Source organism: Mesocricetus auratus, unplaced genomic scaffold (assembly GCF_017639785.1).
Source record: "Mesocricetus auratus isolate SY011 unplaced genomic scaffold, BCM_Maur_2.0 Super-Scaffold_100008, whole genome shotgun sequence".
NCBI lineage: Eukaryota > Metazoa > Chordata > Mammalia > Rodentia > Cricetidae > Mesocricetus > Mesocricetus auratus.
The window spans coordinates 82,480,639-82,499,312 of NW_024429192.1; the positions used below are offsets into that span (position 1 = coordinate 82,480,639).

General features: G+C 44.9%; 1 protein-coding gene across 1 annotated transcript in view; it reads right to left on the reverse strand.

Moving 5' to 3' along the window:
• Nucleotides 1-875: 875 nt before the first annotated feature.
• The window catches only part of Baiap2l1 (BAR/IMD domain containing adaptor protein 2 like 1), a 91,606-nt gene continuing 73,807 nt past the window's right edge, over nucleotides 876-18,674 (reverse strand). The window contains exons 6-14 of the mRNA XM_005079926.4: nucleotides 17,534-17,671; nucleotides 16,520-16,672; nucleotides 13,960-14,127; nucleotides 12,500-12,647; nucleotides 10,502-10,709; nucleotides 9,917-9,994; nucleotides 8,140-8,323; nucleotides 2,074-2,111; nucleotides 876-1,444 (exon numbers count right to left, since the gene is read on the reverse strand). Of these exons, the coding sequence (XP_005079983.1) occupies nucleotides 1,369-1,444; nucleotides 2,074-2,111; nucleotides 8,140-8,323; nucleotides 9,917-9,994; nucleotides 10,502-10,709; nucleotides 12,500-12,647; nucleotides 13,960-14,127; nucleotides 16,520-16,672; nucleotides 17,534-17,671 (1,191 nt within the window). The 3' untranslated portion in view covers nucleotides 876-1,368. The remainder of the gene's footprint in view (nucleotides 1,445-2,073; nucleotides 2,112-8,139; nucleotides 8,324-9,916; nucleotides 9,995-10,501; nucleotides 10,710-12,499; nucleotides 12,648-13,959; nucleotides 14,128-16,519; nucleotides 16,673-17,533; nucleotides 17,672-18,674) is intronic.

Genomic DNA, 18,674 nt, shown 5'->3' on the forward strand with positions numbered 1-18,674 from the left:
GCCAAGGTAAGTGACCCTGTGAGGGAGTGCACACCACATGTGTGACAGGAAGCATGTGAGTTCTCAGCGCTACTCCCCTTCTTCATACACCTGAAAGCCACCCTTGGCTTATCTATTGGTGAAAACACAGGGCTTCCCACCTTGGCCTGCACTTAACGTGTTGATTACAGGGACTGTGTTTGAAATGTGGCCCTTTCCCCATCAGGGCGGGATACCTCAGGGTGATAAAACAGGGCGTGACACTGACTTTGTAATCTATGGAGGGTGTTGGCACGGGCAGGCCTGCACCAATTGCCCTTTACAGGGCCGGCGTTTGTCCTCCCCTGTGAGCCTGGCACTGCTTGACCCAGCTGGAAAGACTGAAGTTTCATGTATACAAACCCTGCCCACTTTCCAACTTGAGAAAAACGATTTCTCTGATGAGATTCAAGGAGTTGTGGTAAGCAGCAAGTTTCTATCAGTAGTGACTTGCCTGGGTATGGATTTTAATCATTAGCCATCCCAGAATAGGTTCACATCTTAGGCAGGTAAGGACAGACTCCGATCCCTGGGCTCAAGGCTCTATGCAGTGATCTGAGCCATTGTTTGTTTCAGTCAGAAGTCTGAGTGTGGGACAGTGTTAGGCTGTAGTAGTGCCCTGCCCACCATTTACTGACCTGATTTTAAAATGGAGAAACTTGAGCCTTAGTTTAGAGATGTACACAACCCCTGCTGGTAACTTCGTAACCCTGAACTCAGTAGCTCCTGGAGATATTTTACAAGTGCCGTTGAAGTGGGCAAACTGTCAGCACGCTGCAGCAATGTCTGTCTGTTGAAGTCGGAGTTCTCCATCTTTGAGAGCGCCACATTTGTTTAATCAAAAGGTTAAAATTGGGTCATTGAAAAAATTATTTAATATATTTTCATAATTTATATTGCTTACTGGATACACATGCTATGATGCAGACTTACATATTTTCTTAAAGGAGCATCATAATGCTACCTGAGAGCACAGGCTTTATAAAATACTCTGGTCTTTTTGCATTCAGCTACAGAAAGCCAGGCACAAAAGCATAGATAAGACTATCCCTTATTCTGGCTATTTCCTTAAAAATTAAAAGAACTTGAACCCAGTCTACTGCTTTTTGAATAGAAAAGGAAGAAAGTATTTCAAATGATTGATCTATTCACTTAGCTACTCATTTACCTTAAAGACAAAAATGTGTAAACCCAGCTCTGTTAAACTGAGAAAATAAATTGATTTGCTCAAGTGGGGTTCATTAAAATCAGGCACCCTCTGAAATTTTGACAGTGCCTGTACCCGCGTCCAGCAACATCGTCTTGTAGGTAAGAACTCAGGTAGAGGGACTAGCAGGATCCTTTCCACCTTCATCGAATGATTGGTGCTGATCGGTCATTTGTTACCGTTGGCCGGAGTTTCACAGTAGCAAAGGGGTTTTCTCCACTGTAGGGGAGGAAAAGAAGAAAAAGTAGAAATACTGCTCCAGGCCAGGAATTAGATATTGTGTATGTATATGGGAGTCTGTGCATGCAAGCCTGTGCTTGTCCACATGTACAGGCCAAATGTCATTGTCAGGTGTTTTCTGCCACGCTCCACCCTTATTTTGAGACGAATTCAATCTTTCTATGGGCTGACCATTGAGTACCCAGAATCTGCCTTCCTTTGTGGTGTTTGTGGTTACAGATATATACTGTGATGTCCTGCCTTTTTGTGGGTGTTGGGGTTTTGAACTCAGGTCCTTTTTATGCTTGTGCAGCAAGGACTTTACTCATTCAGCCATCTTCCAACTGCGCTCAAATCCTGGACTGCTGTCCTGAACACACAGGTGCCCGGCAGTTTACTATGCTGAGCTAGGGAGCAGGCCACACAAGAGACTGCTTTAGTCTGATGGAGCCCTGTGGGACAGGCCACCCTGCCATGGGTTAGAGCTGAACCATACTGCTTTCTCTGTCTACACCCTACCCTGGATTGTCTAAAGCTGGTGATGGTAGGGCCTCTGGAGGGTAGTACTAGCCACTTCCTTAGCAGAGCAGGCACCATTACACTGACTTTGTGCACTGGGGTATACATACCTGAGGAATGGTGGCTTTGCAGTCCCGTTTGCATTACTCTGGAAAAGACAAAGATATGGAGGGCTTGAAATTGGGACATTTTTATAAGACCCATAGGTAAACACATGCAAAGTTAAGCTGAAAGCCACCAGTGGAACTGGAGACAGTTCAGTGAATGATGCTGTTCTATAGAGGACCTGAGGTCATTTCTCAGCCCCTATATAAGCTCACACGTACCTGTAACTCCAGCTTCAGGGATCTGACTTCTAGAACCTGCACTCACATGCTCACACACATATAAAAGTGTTTAAAGCTATTCATGTTTAAAAACATCCCCTGATGTCACATTGAGACTGCTTTATGTCTAAATTATTTCAAAAGAACAAGCCAAGAATATTTTAGACCTTTGAGGACCCTTTGTGTCAGAAGGTGTGGAGTAAAGAGGTACCCTGAAATGTGGCAGCAGAGCTCATGCAGATCAGCACGGAACATCCTGAACACTCACAGAAACTCAGATCTTACCAAATTAAATCAAGCAACAGAGCCATGGCATGGAAGGAGAACAGGTATGTTTTAGACACAAGCTATAGTGGTATAGTGACTGTGTTTCCTGTCTGTGTCCCCCAGTGCCCCTCCCCCTGTGTTCCTTTGTTTTTGGAGTGGAATCCTCAAAGATGACATGAAAGTAATAGTAACTGTTTGGGAGACTGATGCTAACTGCCAGAGCCAGCCATCTGGTGATCTGGGGTGGCTTGGTAGAACACTTAACCTAGCTTGTGGGAGGTCTAGGTTCAATTCCAGGGAAGCAGAGAGGCGACAAGGAGTGGGGGATTCTAAATTGAGGATCTGTCCAAATCTTGAGGGTATATGGCTCAGGGCCTCACAGCAGGTCACAGGTACCACTTCCCTCCAACACATCTCTAAACTGTTGGCTGGGGGACTGGTATGTCTGTACCTCCTCTCCAGAATCCTAAAAATCTTGCAGTCTCATAGCCTTTCTTTCCTGTTGCTCCTCTAAGAGAGCTCTGGGGGAGCATTAGCCAGTAGAGGGCAGTGGAGTATCGTCTTAAGCACCAGAGCTATTTCAAGTGTCTTGAAAGCCTCTGAGGTTTCTCAGCAGTTTTGGGCACATGTAGATTCAAAGCAAACAACTCACTTTCTAGTGTGAGTTTTGAAGCTGAAGGCCTGGGCCAGGACTCCTACAGTGCAGCATCTCTTGAATACTGCACGGAAATACCATCTCAACCAGAGGCAGGCTGCAGGCACGTGGGCTATGATCTCAGCCCTTGGGCTCCCCAGGGCTCCACACAGGGCTAGTACAGAAAGAAGTCAATGTATACTCATCACAAGCACAAAGCAACTGCCTGGTTTGGCACATCTTAATCAGGCTGGAAGTGTTGTAAAAGTGGTTTCTTCCTGCAGGGCACTCAGCTTCCTTAGTGGGCCTCTGGACAAGTCACTTCTGATGTAGCTTCTTATCATAGGGATGATTAAGAGCCGATTTATGATTTCTTTTTAAAGAACATCAGGAGGTCTGGCCTGCCGATTACCTGCTCAAATTGCTGGCATGATTGGACTGCCTGGAGCAGCAAGCCAGGCAACAGCCCTGTCTGGAAGGAACCTCTGGGCACCCAGCAGTCAGACCAGAAGAGCAGCCTTGCAGCCCCAGGCTGCCTCACTTTCCCATTGGAAACCACCTCCGTTTTCCCCTGGACAAACACTGGCTTATCCCATGTGGCCTCAAGGAGGACAGTATCATGTCCTCAACTGGAAACCAGAAATCTTTCCACCTGACAGCTCCTGCTGTCACCCCTCCTAAAGCCACCAGTTCAGTGGCATCTTAAGGCGCTGGGATGCCTCGGCACTCAGCACACACAGAGAAACAAGCACAGCAAATCCTTGAAAGCAAAGTGTCCATGTGGCCACAGCCACCAACAGGCTCTGGATAGGCCTCTCGTAGCCCAAGTAGAATGACACTTGACTTAGATCCATCTTGTCCCTGTGTGACCTCAGTGCCAGGACTTGGGGACTCTGACCTTGGGAGGGGAAACAGTAACTGTGGGGCATGCACAGGGGAGCTGATAATGTTGTTTCTTGACCTGTTGCTGATTCGACAATCACTTCAAGAAAATTCATTTTCAGGCCAGATGTGGCATCCAATACCAGTATGCCCAGCTCTCGGAAAGCTAAGGCAGCAAGGAGTTTGAGGCCAGCCTGGGCCATATAGTGAGACCATATCTCAATTCCCCCACCCACTCTCACTAAGGATATAGTTCAGTTGGTAGAGTATTTGTCTAGCATGCTCTAGACCCTGTGTTCCATTCCCAGAACTGGATAAAACTGGCCATGGTGGCACCAAGTTGTAATCTCAGAATTGTGGGGAGGGGTGGAGGCAAGCGGATTAAAAATTCAAGGTCATTTTTGGCTACACAGCAAGTTTTAGGCTAGTATGGGCTATATAACCCTGTTTTATTTTTTATTTTTTTATTTTTTGTTTGTTTTTTGAGGCAAGGTTTCTCTGTATTCTTGTGTGTTCATGCACATGAATATGTCATCCTTTAATTGAGTGTTTACTTGAAAACCAATCGAAGGTAACTCCTTGACGTAAGGTGGTCCAGTATGACTGCGTTCAATGGTGTGAAGTGACACATTCAGTAGAGAAGTGTGGTGAGTTTGGGATGTAGTCTTCCTGGGTTGGGGATACTAGAGGGAGTTTGAGCACAGCACAGCCTCAGACACTCTGTAGTGTGCTGCCTCACTAAGCTAGGATGTACTGTAGGTGACATACCACCATAGCAAAAATCAGGAGCGTCTGCACGGAACGTTTTCAGGGAGCTTCTCCCAAGCCAAAACTGGCCATTGCACTTGCTGCTTACTCTGTTTGAAGCAGCACTATTCTGCTGCTGAGGGCAGGGGCCATTTGCTTCTCCTGTCTGTGCTCCTAGGACTCCTGTCTAATGGAAGGACAGTCTTAGTGGAAGACTGTATGTAGGTTCTCTGGGTAGTTTGCATAGGATCTTGAAATATTATTTCAAGATGAGTCTTTTCTTTCTGTGAATGGTAAAAACGCAATACAAACCCATCATCTAACCTTACCCTGTAACTGTGAATCCCTTTGCATTTATGCAGTGGTCACTATCCACCTTTTCCTGTTTTAAGAACATCTTTGGTGGGATTGGGGAAATAGGAGCCCCCTCAGCCCAGGAAGGAGACTCTCAAGTATTTCCATCTAATTGCCTTTTTAAGAAAAACGTTTTTTGAGATAGGGTCTCATGTAGCCCAGGCTGGCCATGACCTTGAACTCCGATCCTCTGCCTCCACCTCCTGAGTGCTAGAATTACAGGTGTGCACCTCCATGCTGGATTTATGTGATTCTGGGGATGGAACCCACAGAACTCACTCTAATAACTGAGCTACATCCCCATTATTTTCTACTGACTTTTGACTAGCTGTTTTTTTCCATTATCCTCTGGATCAGAAAGGCAATCCTGCATCATTTCACATCCTTGGTAATCAGCAGAGAAGGCAGTGGAATGTGTTGTATCAGTCAGAGCTCCCAGCTCTCTTCTTCTCCTGGTGCTGATAAATTCTGCTAGAGACTTCACAGTATATTTCTCAATTCACTGCAGACCTAGGAAGTGGCTGTCATTCTTCTGTGCTCCCCCTTTTCCTCCATTTCCCATGGCCTGTTACCCATTTCACCCTTGTATGCAGCTCACAGTGGGGTCTAAGAACAGTGGCTCAATTGGTTGTAGCAGAGAAACACTGACTCCACTATGTGTGGGTGTCAGATTGGGACAGGAGGTAAAAATATCTGTCATCTATCTATGTATGTTTATTTAAATCTGTATCAAAATAAATGTGATTGAATGTTAATCATATCCTAGAAATAGAAGCATTATTAAACTTTTCCTCTAATATTTTTCTAGCTTTCAGAAAACCAAGCCAGATCCATCCTTTTATATTTGAATGGTGCTGGGAGATCAAATCCAGGGTTTCCCACATTCTAGTCCATTGCTCTCCCACTGAGCTATATCCCTAGCCCCCTAGATAATTGCTTTTTTTTTTGTCTCTCTGTGTGTGTGTGTGTGTGTGTGTGTGTGTGTGTGTGTGTGTGTGTGTGTGTGTGTGGTGCTGCTACTCAAGTCCTCCACCACAAAGCCATACCCCCAGCCCAAAGTGTATCTTAGGTAAGGATGTAGTTTCTTGGCATTTTAGCTTTTACAAAGGGACTGGGACAAAACTTAGACTCTGATCTTTAATAGAAACCTGTAGCCACGGCTGCTTTGTGGACTTCAGTGTGAGCCCAGCCGTAAACAATGTTTTATACCATCCCTCTAAGGCTCAGAAACATTGTACAAGAGGGGGCACACTCCTGATTCTTTTCCTTTTGAGGGGTGGTGTTTTTGTGACAGAGTCTTACCATCTAGTCCAGATTGGCCTGAAACTTAAGTTATCCTGCTCCAGCCTCCTGAATGCTAGGATTATAGATAGGCACATGCTACCACACTAATTCAGTCTCTTGATATTGACAGTAGCTTATGATTTAGTCAAATAAGAGGTTTTAAAATAAAGGTAGGTCTTATTTAAACTATAAGATACTGATATTACTGATTATATTTTATTTGTATGTGACTGTCTGACTGTCTATTTAGAGACAGGGTCTCACTGTGTAGCCCTGACTGTTCTGGAACTCCTTCTGTAGACCACGCATCCCTCGAACTCACAGAGATCCACCTGTCTCTGCCTCCCAAGTGCATCTTCCTTCTCTCTCTTCTCCCTCCTTCCCTCCTTCCCTCCTTCCCTCCCTCCCTCCCTCCCTTCCCCCCTTCTGTCTTCTTTGGCGAGACACATCAGGAGGAAGTCCTCCTCCCCAGAGCCCGTCATCTCCTAGCTCCAGTCCCTGTGTGCGTCACACACAATGCTTAAACTTTCTGCTCTCTGCCTCATAAACATCTCTCAGGGACTTCTGCATACTGGTTCTTTCCTGTTAGTTTGACTGTACTATACAGAGACCAGAGCCCCATATGCTGCCCTGTGATGCCCGTTGTCCTGGATGCACCCTGACTCTCAGAGGCAGGAATGCGTCTAGTAGGCTGCCCCTTCTCAACAAGCTCTGGCTGAAGGTCTTGCCCCTCCCTACAACCTAGTCCCACTGAGGCCTAACACTCTCCAAGGCCATCCCAGCATGCTGCTCTCAGAGGAGTCGCTGGAGGCCTAGGCCCAGCCTCCCTACTCAGAATGGTTCTTTTCTTCCCCTTTCTCAGGGCTCCATCTTGAGACACTGAACTTTAAACAAATTTAATCTTTCACATCCACCAAGGGTCCCCCTGTCCATTAGTACCCCCTCCTGTTTTCACTCTCAGCATGTTTTCTTTCTTTCTTTCTTTCTTTTCTTTTCTTTTCTTTTCTTTTTTTTTTTTTGAGACAGGGTTTCTCTGTGGCTTTGGAGGCTGCCCCGGAACTAGCTCTTGTAGACCAGGCTGGTCTCGAACTCAAAGATCCGCCTGCCTCTGCCTCCCGAGTGCTGGGACTAAAGGCGTGCGCCACCACCGCCCGGCTTCAGCATGGTTTTTAACCTGTCTTGGTTTACTGTCTGTTTCCAATCACTAGGATCTAACTTCCAAAGGAGCAAGGGTCTCATTTGTTTGTTGAGAGCCCATAGTGCTCCAGGTGCTCTGCAGACATTGCACCTGGAGTTGTCAAGGACAAAGAAGTGGCGAGGCGTTGTCCTGGAAGCCCTCCACTTTTCTTATGGGTAATTTAGGGTTAAGACAATGTTTGTACATTGGCTGGCACAAAGTCCTCATTTTTTAAGCTAAGCCCCCTCCCCTTTTCAGAAAATAACAGGAAAGGCACAGAATGTGGGGGAAGAGGATTAAAAGAATAAAAGACTAAGACAAAAGCAATGAGCCATGAAAGTTCCAATAAGACCTAGCAAGCAAACTGTGTCTTGTCCTGCATAAGATAAAGTAAAAAGGCAAGAAAGAAGGCTTAGAGTTGGGCAGTTGAGGAGAACATGTGTCTGTGAAGAAGAGAGCCCAATGCCCTTGTCCCCCTCAGCCATGAACAGAGCTAGGGACTCACGGGAGACGTGGGTGTGGAATCTGGTCTGGACACCGGGGCTTTGAAGGTAGAGGTCTTGGGAGCATCTGTCCTCTTGTCTGAGGTGGCTCCCATGGTCAGGCACTCCAGGTAGTCAGGAGGTGGAATGACAACACTGCTCTTCTCAGTCAGGTCCACAGTACTGATGCTTCTCACTGGTGCAGGGCTAAAGTCAAAGGTTAGGGAGCCAAGTCAGATAAGGTCATGCCACTTGCAGCCCTGTGCCCCACACATCCCATGGTCAGGTCTAGGAATAGACAGTAATGATGTGTCAGGGCTGGGGCGAAGGCTCAGTAGTTAAGAGCACTGGCTGCTCTTCCAGAGGACTCCAGTGTGATTCCCAGCACCCACACGGCGAATCGCCATCATCTGTAACTGCAGCTCCAGGGATCCAATGCCTTCTTCTAGCCTCTGAAGGTACTGTGCATGCATGTGGTGCACAGACATACATGAAATCAACACATCCATTCATATGGGAAAAGGTGAAGGAAGAGGGGATTGCAACACTGCACTACATACAAAGTAGTATGTGTGCATGTTTATATACATTTGCTATGTATTGAGACCCTGTCTCAAAAAGCAGCCCTTACCCACTCCCTAAAGATCACTTTTTCTTCTTGGTATAGAGAGAACATATGGAGAGGCTTTATGAAGGGAGGGCCTGAGGATGCTGAGCATGGCATTTGACGGTCCAGAGGCCAGAGAGTAGGGTGCATGAGGGACCAGTTCAGTTCACTGTGGACATATCATTTCCCAGGGTCCATTGGGCAGCCAGCTAGCAATATCCACACTTCAGCCTGGATGAGTTCAGTCTTGGTGCTCTATGTCCCTGCAAGTTCTTACAACTGCTCTGTGCCTCAGTTTCTTCATTTTGAAGTGGAGCCCCATCTCATAGGGTTGTGAGAATTCATTGTGGTAAGCAGTTTAAAGCACTTCGGATTGTCCCTAAGAGATGGCTGTTTTTTTTTTTAAGCTTTTAAATGTCTGTTTACCAGTTGTGAGCCACCTGACTGGGAACTAAACTTGGACTCTCTCCAACAGCAGAATGCATTCTTAAAATTCAGCCATATCTCCAGCTCCAAAATGGCTATTTTTACAGTCACAACCTAGACTGAAGAATTGGGGACTATCAGCATGGAGGTGACAAGGGAGATCCACTGGTGTAGTTGCAAGTGTAAAGGTAAAAGGTATAGCTGGTTAGTTGACCAGTGGGGAAGGTGCCAAGCCTGACAACCTGAGTTTGAGCCCTGGAACCCACACGGTGGAAGGAGAGAACTGACTCCCACAGGCTGTCCTCTGACTTCTACACTGTGCTGTGGCAACTGCTTCCTCCTCCACCACAGTTAAAAAGTAAAATGTAAAAATAAGAAGTACATGAAATAGCCCAGGGAACACAGACAGTGGAGGACTGAGGATGAGTTCCAAGGAGCACGAGTGCCTGTGTGGTGAGGAGAAAAAGGACCCACAGAGGAAAGACATGGAGGAAAGAGCAAGCACAGCACTAGGTCAAGAACTCCAGGTGAGAAACATTTCACAAGAGAGCTGACAGGGTTAGGGTTGCTACATGAAACAGTGAACTGTAGCTAGCTAGGGAAGCTCATGGACCACAGAAACCACAGGGGAGCAGACATTGGCTCCTATCACACAAGTGTTGATCCCAGCATGGCTGCACATCTGGGTTGTAACTCTAATATGTCTGGGGGCATTAGGGTTAAGGTAAGTTTTCATTTGCTGGGAGAGCTGGGCCATATTCCCCTACCTTGGTGTAGGCGCAGACACTGCTTCTTTCATATTTTCTTCCAGCAACTTTGTATATGATGATGGGAACCAACCCCTCCTAAAGGTGAAGATAAAGAAAAGCCTCATCTGTGACACCTGAGGCAGGCTCATAAGTAGTACTTACATTTGGGGACATCCTGTTGACAGCTTAGGTAGGCTAGCCACTCACAAATGGGCTGAATGAAATGGAAGCTTTTACAGGTCTCTGTCTCTGTCACTTCACACACACACACTAATAACTTGATCCCTGGAATCCAGATTCCTGGAATCTGTTGTCGTCCTACCTCCATATTGTATATACACACATGCATGTACACACAAAATAAATACAAAAACTATTTATGCCTTTTGTCAACAGTGACATATGATCTGATAATCTACTCTTGTACCAAGTTCACCTATACATACACAAAATAGCTTGTGATGTAATGACAGAAGCTGCCCAAACTATAAAAGAATAAAGGGTTCCTACACCCACAGACAATCTGCAGATTACAGGAAAGACAGCAGCTCTCTGAGGTGAGGGCCATATGAACCTGGTGCAGATAGGTTCGTGCCAACTCACGCTTTGGTCGTGTCATGTTCTCCATAGAGCCAGCCGTCCTTCTCCTCGGGGATGAGCAGTGTGATGATGTCCCCCTGGGCAAAGCTAAGTAAGGTCTTGTTGTTGCCAGCAGTGTGAGGGAAAATGGTCTTCACTTTTTGCTTCTTCATCATGTTCAGTCCGGTTGCAACAGAAACTGATCTTTGTAAGCTGGGATCTTCTGAAGTGTCTGTTGAAGTGAACATGGGAATGAAGATAACTCAAAGAATGCTTCGCAGGCAAGTTCAAATGAGTAACCCGAAAACCATTTATTCTGCATGCTCCCACATGATCCTTTTATGGAAACAAGTTCTGGCCTGTTTCCAGGCCTTTCACATTGCCCATGAGGAGGGAACAGATATGCCTCAGCCTGGAGGCCTTCGCAGAAGGCACAGGAGCCCTGCACCCAAGAGCATGTGTAAGACAAGAAGCCCAGAACAGCAAGCCAGCTTCACCTGCACCATGGCAGCCAGGCCAGCTCTTTTGACTGGTGAAGTGCCCACACTTCCCACTCTTTCAGAGGCAGCTGTGGCAGCAGCTTAGACCCACTGCCTTTCTCTTGTGCTACCAGAAAAAACAGTGAGTTGGAAATGCTAGCGTTCTTTCTGGCTTCTCACCTGGGCATGCCCATGTGAGTTGCTGAGTTCCCTTGGTTGAGAATTTGCCAAGAATCTCAGTGCTATATTGATGGACAAGGGAAATAAGCCCCAAAGAGTTCAAAGACTGATCAAGATCACAACTGGCAAATGGCAGTAATAGCCACTGGGGGCAGCTGAGTCCACAGATACCTACACTAGGCACTATGCTACTACTGTCTCTCAACTTAAACACAGGCTGATATGTGCCACTCCCAAAAAACGGGAAACTGGGGATTTAGGAACCTGCCTTATTATTGCATCTTTGTAACAATTACAAAACAAATTTTGCTATTCCTCTAATGACCTCAGCACTAAATCTGCCAGGGATTTTCACTTGGCTTTTACCTAAAAGAACCAGAGTTACTTGAATGAATCACATACTTTAACTTTCTTCAAAAGCAAATAACTACAAGCTATTATTTTCCCTTGCTGAGCAATCCTACTTGTCTTTATAGAAATCTCTCATCTCAATCTCTCATCTTCCCCTACAGCTGAATACTACAATCTGTGGGTTCTCTCCAGGGCACAACTCAACTACCATCAGATTTGTACTGAGGGAGCTATCAGATATTGTGTGAAGCTAAATTATTATAATCTATCATGTTTATTTTATCTCAGGCTGGAGAGATGGCTTGTTGGTTAAGAACAAATATTGTACTTGCAGAGAATCTGAACTAAGTCCCTAGCACCCATTACAAGCAGTTCAAAAATGCCTCTAATTCCAGTTCCACGGGATCCTATCCCTCTTCTGGCCTCCATAAGCACTGTACTCATGTGCATATACCCACATATAGGCACACATGCTTTAAAAAAATACTTCTCAACAGTACATTTACTCTGTAGACATTGACCAGTAGACAGAATTAGTGCTATAGTAACATGTCACTTATCAAATGTCTTATGGTCTAGACTAGACCTTATTTAGTTCATTTTCCTCACTATTTCCCTCCCCACCAAATCCTGGGAGTGGAACCTAGGACTTCACACATGTTAGACTAATGTCCTACTATGGTGCTCTAATCTCAACTCCAGCCTTATTAATTCTTTGAGGTACATTTATCAAAAAAATTTAAAGGGAGCTAGAGAGATGGCTTAGAGGTTAAGAGTACTTCCTGTTTTGGCAGAGGACCTGGATTTAGTTCTTAGCATTTGTATAAAATGGCTCACAATCAACTGCAGCTCCCTCTCCAGGGGATCTAACAGCCTCTCCTGGCCTTCAAGAGTGTTAGCATACATGTGGCATACATATCACAAAATACACATAAATTAAGAACAAATATTTAAAAATTAAATAGAATAATTTAATAAGTTTCCATAAAAGAAATCAAACTGAATCTCTTACCTGCTGAGTTGTTTGTCTTTTCTAAACCCTGTGCAGCTGTTGCTGGATTATTGAACATATCAATCAAAGGGCTGGTATAGGCTTTGACTGAAGGTGCAGGGGGCATCTTTGGTGAGTATTTAGAAAGGGTGTCATAATCTTTCCCAATCTGTAGAAACAAATCTTTACTAGTCTAATATTAGAACAATACAGCGAGAGAATAATACAGGTTTCTAGAATTGCCCCCCCCCCCACCACAGGGTTTCTCTGTGTAACAGCTCTGTCTGTCCTGAAACTAGCTCTGTAGGTCAGGTTGTTCTTGAACTCACAGAGATCCTCCTGCCTCTGCCTCCTGAGTGCTGGGATTATAGGTGTGGGCCACCACCATCCAGCCTAGGACTGCTTTTTATCATATGGCAGAAACCCCACTTTCTTAGTTGTGAATTATTTCAAAAGTATTAATTTAAAAAATCATTTATTTAGAGAAAGAGTCTTACTGTGTAGTCCTGGCTAGCTTGAACTCTGGGTAAACCAGGCTGTACTCAAACTCACAGACAGCTGGAATTATCAGGTAGACCCCCCCCCCTTCTTAAGTGTTACTTGGCTACAGAGGCCTACATTTGAAACAATTTTTTGAAAGAATTGTGAACATGTTAATTTGTTAATTTATGGCCAATCTTGTATCATAAATGCCCTTACCCAGATTCCCAAACAAGGCCTGCTTTTTTTTTTGCGGGCGGGGGGGGGGGTGTTTCGAGATAGGGTTTCTCTGTGGCTTTGGAGGCAGTCCTGGAATTAGCTCTTGTAAACCAGGCTGGTCTAGAACTCACAGAGATCCTCCTGCCTCTGCCTCCCGAGTGCTGGGACTAAAGGCGTGCGCCACCACCGCCCGGCTGGCTTGCATTATTTTGAAGCAATTCTCAGACATAACATTTCTTTTCTTCTTCTCTTGGATAAAGGTCTCACTATGTAGTCTAGGCTGGTCTCAAACTATGATTCTCCTGCTGCAGTCTTCAGGTGCTGAATGGCACTAGGTTTTTAAGTCTGCTCTTTCAGGCATCTATATTGACTTCACTGGCAATAATAGTAATGATATTGCTAAAACATAACAGTGATAAGCAGAGTATAAGACATTTGTACAGGGCTGGAGAGGTGGCTCAGAGGTTAAGAGCACTGACTGCTCTTCCAGAGGACCTGAGTTCAATTCCCAGCAACCACATGGTGGCTCACAGCTATCTACAATTCAATCTGGTGCCCTCTTCTGACAGAACACTGTATATGTAATAAATAAATAAATCTTTAAAAAAAAAGACATTTGTACAGTCAATTCTAGTTCTAAAGAAGAGGGGTAAAGGTCTTCACTGGTATAAGAATAGGAAAGGGGGCTCATGGTGTCTATCTCCAAAGTCAATTCTGGTCCTCTAAGTCAATATGAACTAACTCATACTAGTAAACATACAAAAAAGGGGACTGATTCCTACCATCTTGCTTCTCTCGATCATGGGTGAAGGCTGTGGCGTCCCAGACACTGGTGTTGAGATGGGAGTTTTTATCTCTTCTATCATGTTCATGATTTTCTCTGGTACTTTTGTGGCATCACAACAGGTTTCCTGCCACCGGGGCAACTTGGAATTAAGTAATTCTGCAGACTATAAATCCAGAAGAAACAAAATTAAAGACAAAAGTGCACTGTTAGAAGAGCTGATCAAAGCTGTCTCCAACAGCACCTCTACTAATGCATTAAGATTTGCAACCAGGAGTGGGGCCTGGGAGTCTAATTCAGCAAGCAATTTAAGCAACTGTGTGTCTTGACTGCTGAGAAGGTAGGCTTAGGACCTAATGGGAACTTACCTTCTCAGCATGAATATAGAACTTCTAGTTAACACAGGACCATTAATGATTAAGAATCCTGTGGGGGCTGGGAGTAGCTCACAGGCAGAATACATGCTTAGTATGCATGAGATGTGTGTGTGCTCATGTACATCTCAAAAACAAAACAATAAAGCCATTCAAAAGCTAAAAGGGAGGAGCTGAGCAACCAATATGAGAGTCTTTCATTTTCCAGCTGGTCCTGGAAAGGACAATCACTGTCTCCCCACCAGTCCTTCTAAAATCAACACCTCTGCTGGAGTAAGAGGTGCAGGAGTGAAAGTGTTAGGCAAATGAATCAGACTCTGTTCCAGGAGGTCCACCTGTGGGAAAGAGCCTATAGGTGGAGGTTGGGGTGGGGTGGGGGAGGGAAGCAGGTAGGGATGTGTATGAGCCTAGGGATGTTCCTGTCATAGTCTTAACAGTCTCTGCATAGTAGTTGGGTGGCAGCACAAAGACAGACAAATGGACAGAGCTGAGACACTGCAACTCTGGAGGTGAAGCCGAGGGGCCGTTCCTGCTCCTATGAGCCTGGCTCAGCTCCTGCAGCAGGACTCTCAGAGGATTCCAAAACTTTTCAGTGAACTCTCTTTCTGGGGCAGCACTCTGGTTGGAAAATGAAGTAAGGTCTGTTCCTGAAGCTATTTGCATGGCAACCACACTTCTGTTTTCAAACTCATACCAACCACTTCTGACCCTGACAAGCTGGGAAGTAACGTAATGAAGACCACTTGCATTGGCTAGGAGAAGGACTAGGACTAGGGGGATCACAAAGCAGTTTTCAAATAGCTGAAGAAACTTCAGTTACAAAAAGAAGCAGGGTTGGTCTATGTCATTCTACAGAATACTACTAGGACCTTGTCTGTAACTAGAGCTTTCTGCAAACAGCCCAGGTTACCTCCTGACATAGTGGGGCATTGCCATACGAAGGAAACTCAGGGTTGCTTCCACCCCTCTGCAGCTGTGACCCTGTCATTCTGCCACAGCAGGAGGCCCTCATCATGGAAGCATGCATACTTCTCAAACTACTCAGCATTGCTCTTATGCATGTAAATACACTGTGGGCATCTACAGATGCAGCTACACTAGGGCAGACACATGGACACAGCACTTTTTTATTATAACCATTTAGATCTTAAGTATTTGGATTAGAAAGCTGTATATTGAAGTTACAGAATATATGACATGTACATACACAGGGCAGGGTTTTTTCCCCCTGAGAAAGAGGTGACTTACGTTCTAGCTCTTGCAGAACTGCTCATATTTCAGAACTCTCTCTTAAATCACTTGCTTATGAACAACAATGAATGTTTGACCTCAGTCATGCTAGCTTGAGATGCTTACATAGGCCCAAGAGAATTAAAAGGAAAGAAAAGAGGAAGGGAAATTAACATGCCATGTAATTGTTCCTGGGCTCTAACCTCACAGCTGCATCTGTCTGGAGGAGTGAACTAAGTTAGCCACTTGAAGTAATCATGAGTGTATACTGTGAACAAGAGTGAAAAGTAACAAAACTCAGTGTCTTGATGGGTGTAAATGGGGAGAAGGGTCTCTGTAGCCTCGGGCAGAGCTGCTAGAGATCCTATAGTCTACAATCATCTAGAATCACCCAGAGATTGGGCCTAGTCAAGACAGTAACACTCAGGATGCATAGGAACCCACCAAAAGTTGACTTTTTTAGACTGTTCCTTTTTATTTGGAGACATAGCCTAGGCTGGCCTCATACTTAACTATGTAGCTGAGGATGACCTCAAACTTCTGACCCTTCTGGCCTCACTTCCTGCGGCTTACAAGCGTGTACCACTATACCCAGTTTATGCAGTGTGCTAGGAATCAAACCCAGTACAAGGGACTTTGTTTGTTTGTTTAGTTTGGTTTTTCGGGGCAGGGTTTCTCTGTATTGCTTTGGAGGTTGTCCTGGAACTCGCTCTGTAGACCAGGTTGGCCTCGAACTCACAGAGATCCACCTGCGTCTGCCTCCCAGGTGCTGGGATTAAAGGCATGAACGACCAACGTCCGGCTACAAGGGACTTTAAATATGGATAAACTATGAAATTAATGATAAGTGGGTATTTGATTGTTCATTCCATCTGTATTTCTGAAAAGGCCCATTGCCTTCTGAGTATAAGATAAAGCTACTGCCACACTTACTGCAGTCAGATGCACACTCACCTGCAGGTGATAGTAGTGTATGTGACTGGCAAAGCTACAGTGCTTGTCCACCAGAAAGCAGAAGCGCCTTTTTTCCTCAAGCAGGGCTTCTTTGCAGCCATCTGCAATGAATTTCTGGATTTCACTCTGGCGAGAAGTCACAGTCTCCACATACTATGAAAATAAACATTAGAAACATGACAGTAGGCATCTGATGCTGCATGGCATGATGTTCATTGCCTGCCATCTTTATACCCAGTTTACTTTATGAAGTAAATGCTAAATGCAGATAAATACTTGACAAGATACTAGTAACCTGGCCTAATCAGATACCGTCATCACTGAGACACCGACTCATGTAGAGAGAGGCTACCAAAGGCTTTACATTCCCCACTGAGCAGCTGGCATCATACAACTCTGTACTCTAGGGATGACTCTCTTCTACTGAAAAATAATTTGGAACTAGAAAGTTTCAGATTTGATCACATTTCCAGGTACTAATCATAGGACTTAACCTAAGCCTCAATCTGAGGACAGTCAGGTCAAGCATGGTGCTGCACACCTTTAATACTGGCACTTGAGAGGCAGACACAGGCAGATCTCTGTGAGTTCTAGGCCAGTCTAGTTTACACAGAGTTTCAGGCCAGCCAGGCCACACAGTGAGAGCCTACTTCAAACAAACCAGAGGGATAGTCATGCTAAGCACAAAGGTCCCTTCTTTTCCTTATGTTAAAGGGAGATGCCAACAAGTACCATGTGCTATTACTTTAAATCTGGAAAACGCTGCAATACTAAGATTACACATGCTTTTTCTTTTCTTTGACACAGGGTCTCACTATGTAGCACAGGCTAGCCTAGAACTCGAGAGCTGGGATTACTGGCATGTGCCATCACACTCAGCTTGTAATACTTATATTTCACCTCAGCAGTAGCAAGAAGGGAGTGATATGGTATAGCTGACTGATGTAAGCCTCCCCTCAACCTGTGTACATACATATAATGATTGACAAAGAAAAACATTGCTGAAGAGCTCACCTCAATTTCTTTGTGCTCATATTTGAGTGCATTTCGTCCTCCTTGACTTTTTCTTCTGATCTTCTTCAACTCCGCCTGAGATTTCTCCAAAGAATCTAATTTATTCCTGTGTTCTGCTTGGTATCTTTTTAGAGTGGCCTGTAAGTTAAATGTTGTTTTACTGTGGTACCATACAAGTTGCCACATAGTCATTTTTGCTCACACTTCCACTGTGTGTGGCTGACTGGCCTTGATATCCTCACACTCATGTGGCTCCATTATGACTGGGGTTTAAGAATGTTGGTCCACACCATCCTTACATCCACACTCCAGAGGATCCCGTCATTCAGATTGAATTCCTAGGTGTTCTTAGTTCTAATGTTAGTGTTTATGAGCAGCTCTCTAAAGTTAAAAATGTCTTTTCTTTTAATTCCCTCTTGTTTTCAAAGGTTTTTAGACGCTGGGTAGTCAGTGCTTTGGTGAATGCACAAACAATACAGAAGGGTTGGGGATGTAACTCAGTGGTAGAGCATATGTTAAGCCCTAGGTTTCATCCCCAGCATCACACACACACACACACACACACACACACACACACACACACACACACACACACACACACACACACCCTGGCTGTTACATGATTTACAATTCAAGACATACAATGAACAAGTGCAACTGCTCATGAGTGCTTGGGGTGCAGTACAGTGTTTGAGAGCTTATTACCTGTGTGGGCTCAATACTTTTTATATATAAAACCATTGTTTAATAACAAATCTGTAAAATGATCCTAAGAATACTATATAGGTGTTTTGGTAGGGATACAAACTAAAAAATGAGCTGGCCATGTTGGTGCTAACATACCTGTAACCTCTGTCCTTGGGAGCTGGAGGCATGAGAATAAAGAGATTGAGGTCATCATCATCTACCTGTGTAAGTCTACTCTGGGCTCCATGAGACCACATGAAAGGCAGTGAGCAGGAGGAAAAGGGTGGTTGGAGAGTTGGCTCAGTGCTTATGAACATTTTCTGCTTTTGCAGAGAACCAGAATTTGGTTCCTAGCATCCATGTCAGTTGGCCTACAACTTTAACTCCAACCTGTGTGTATGTGCACTTACACACATGCACACACTCACAAATATTTTTTGTTGTTGGTTTTTTT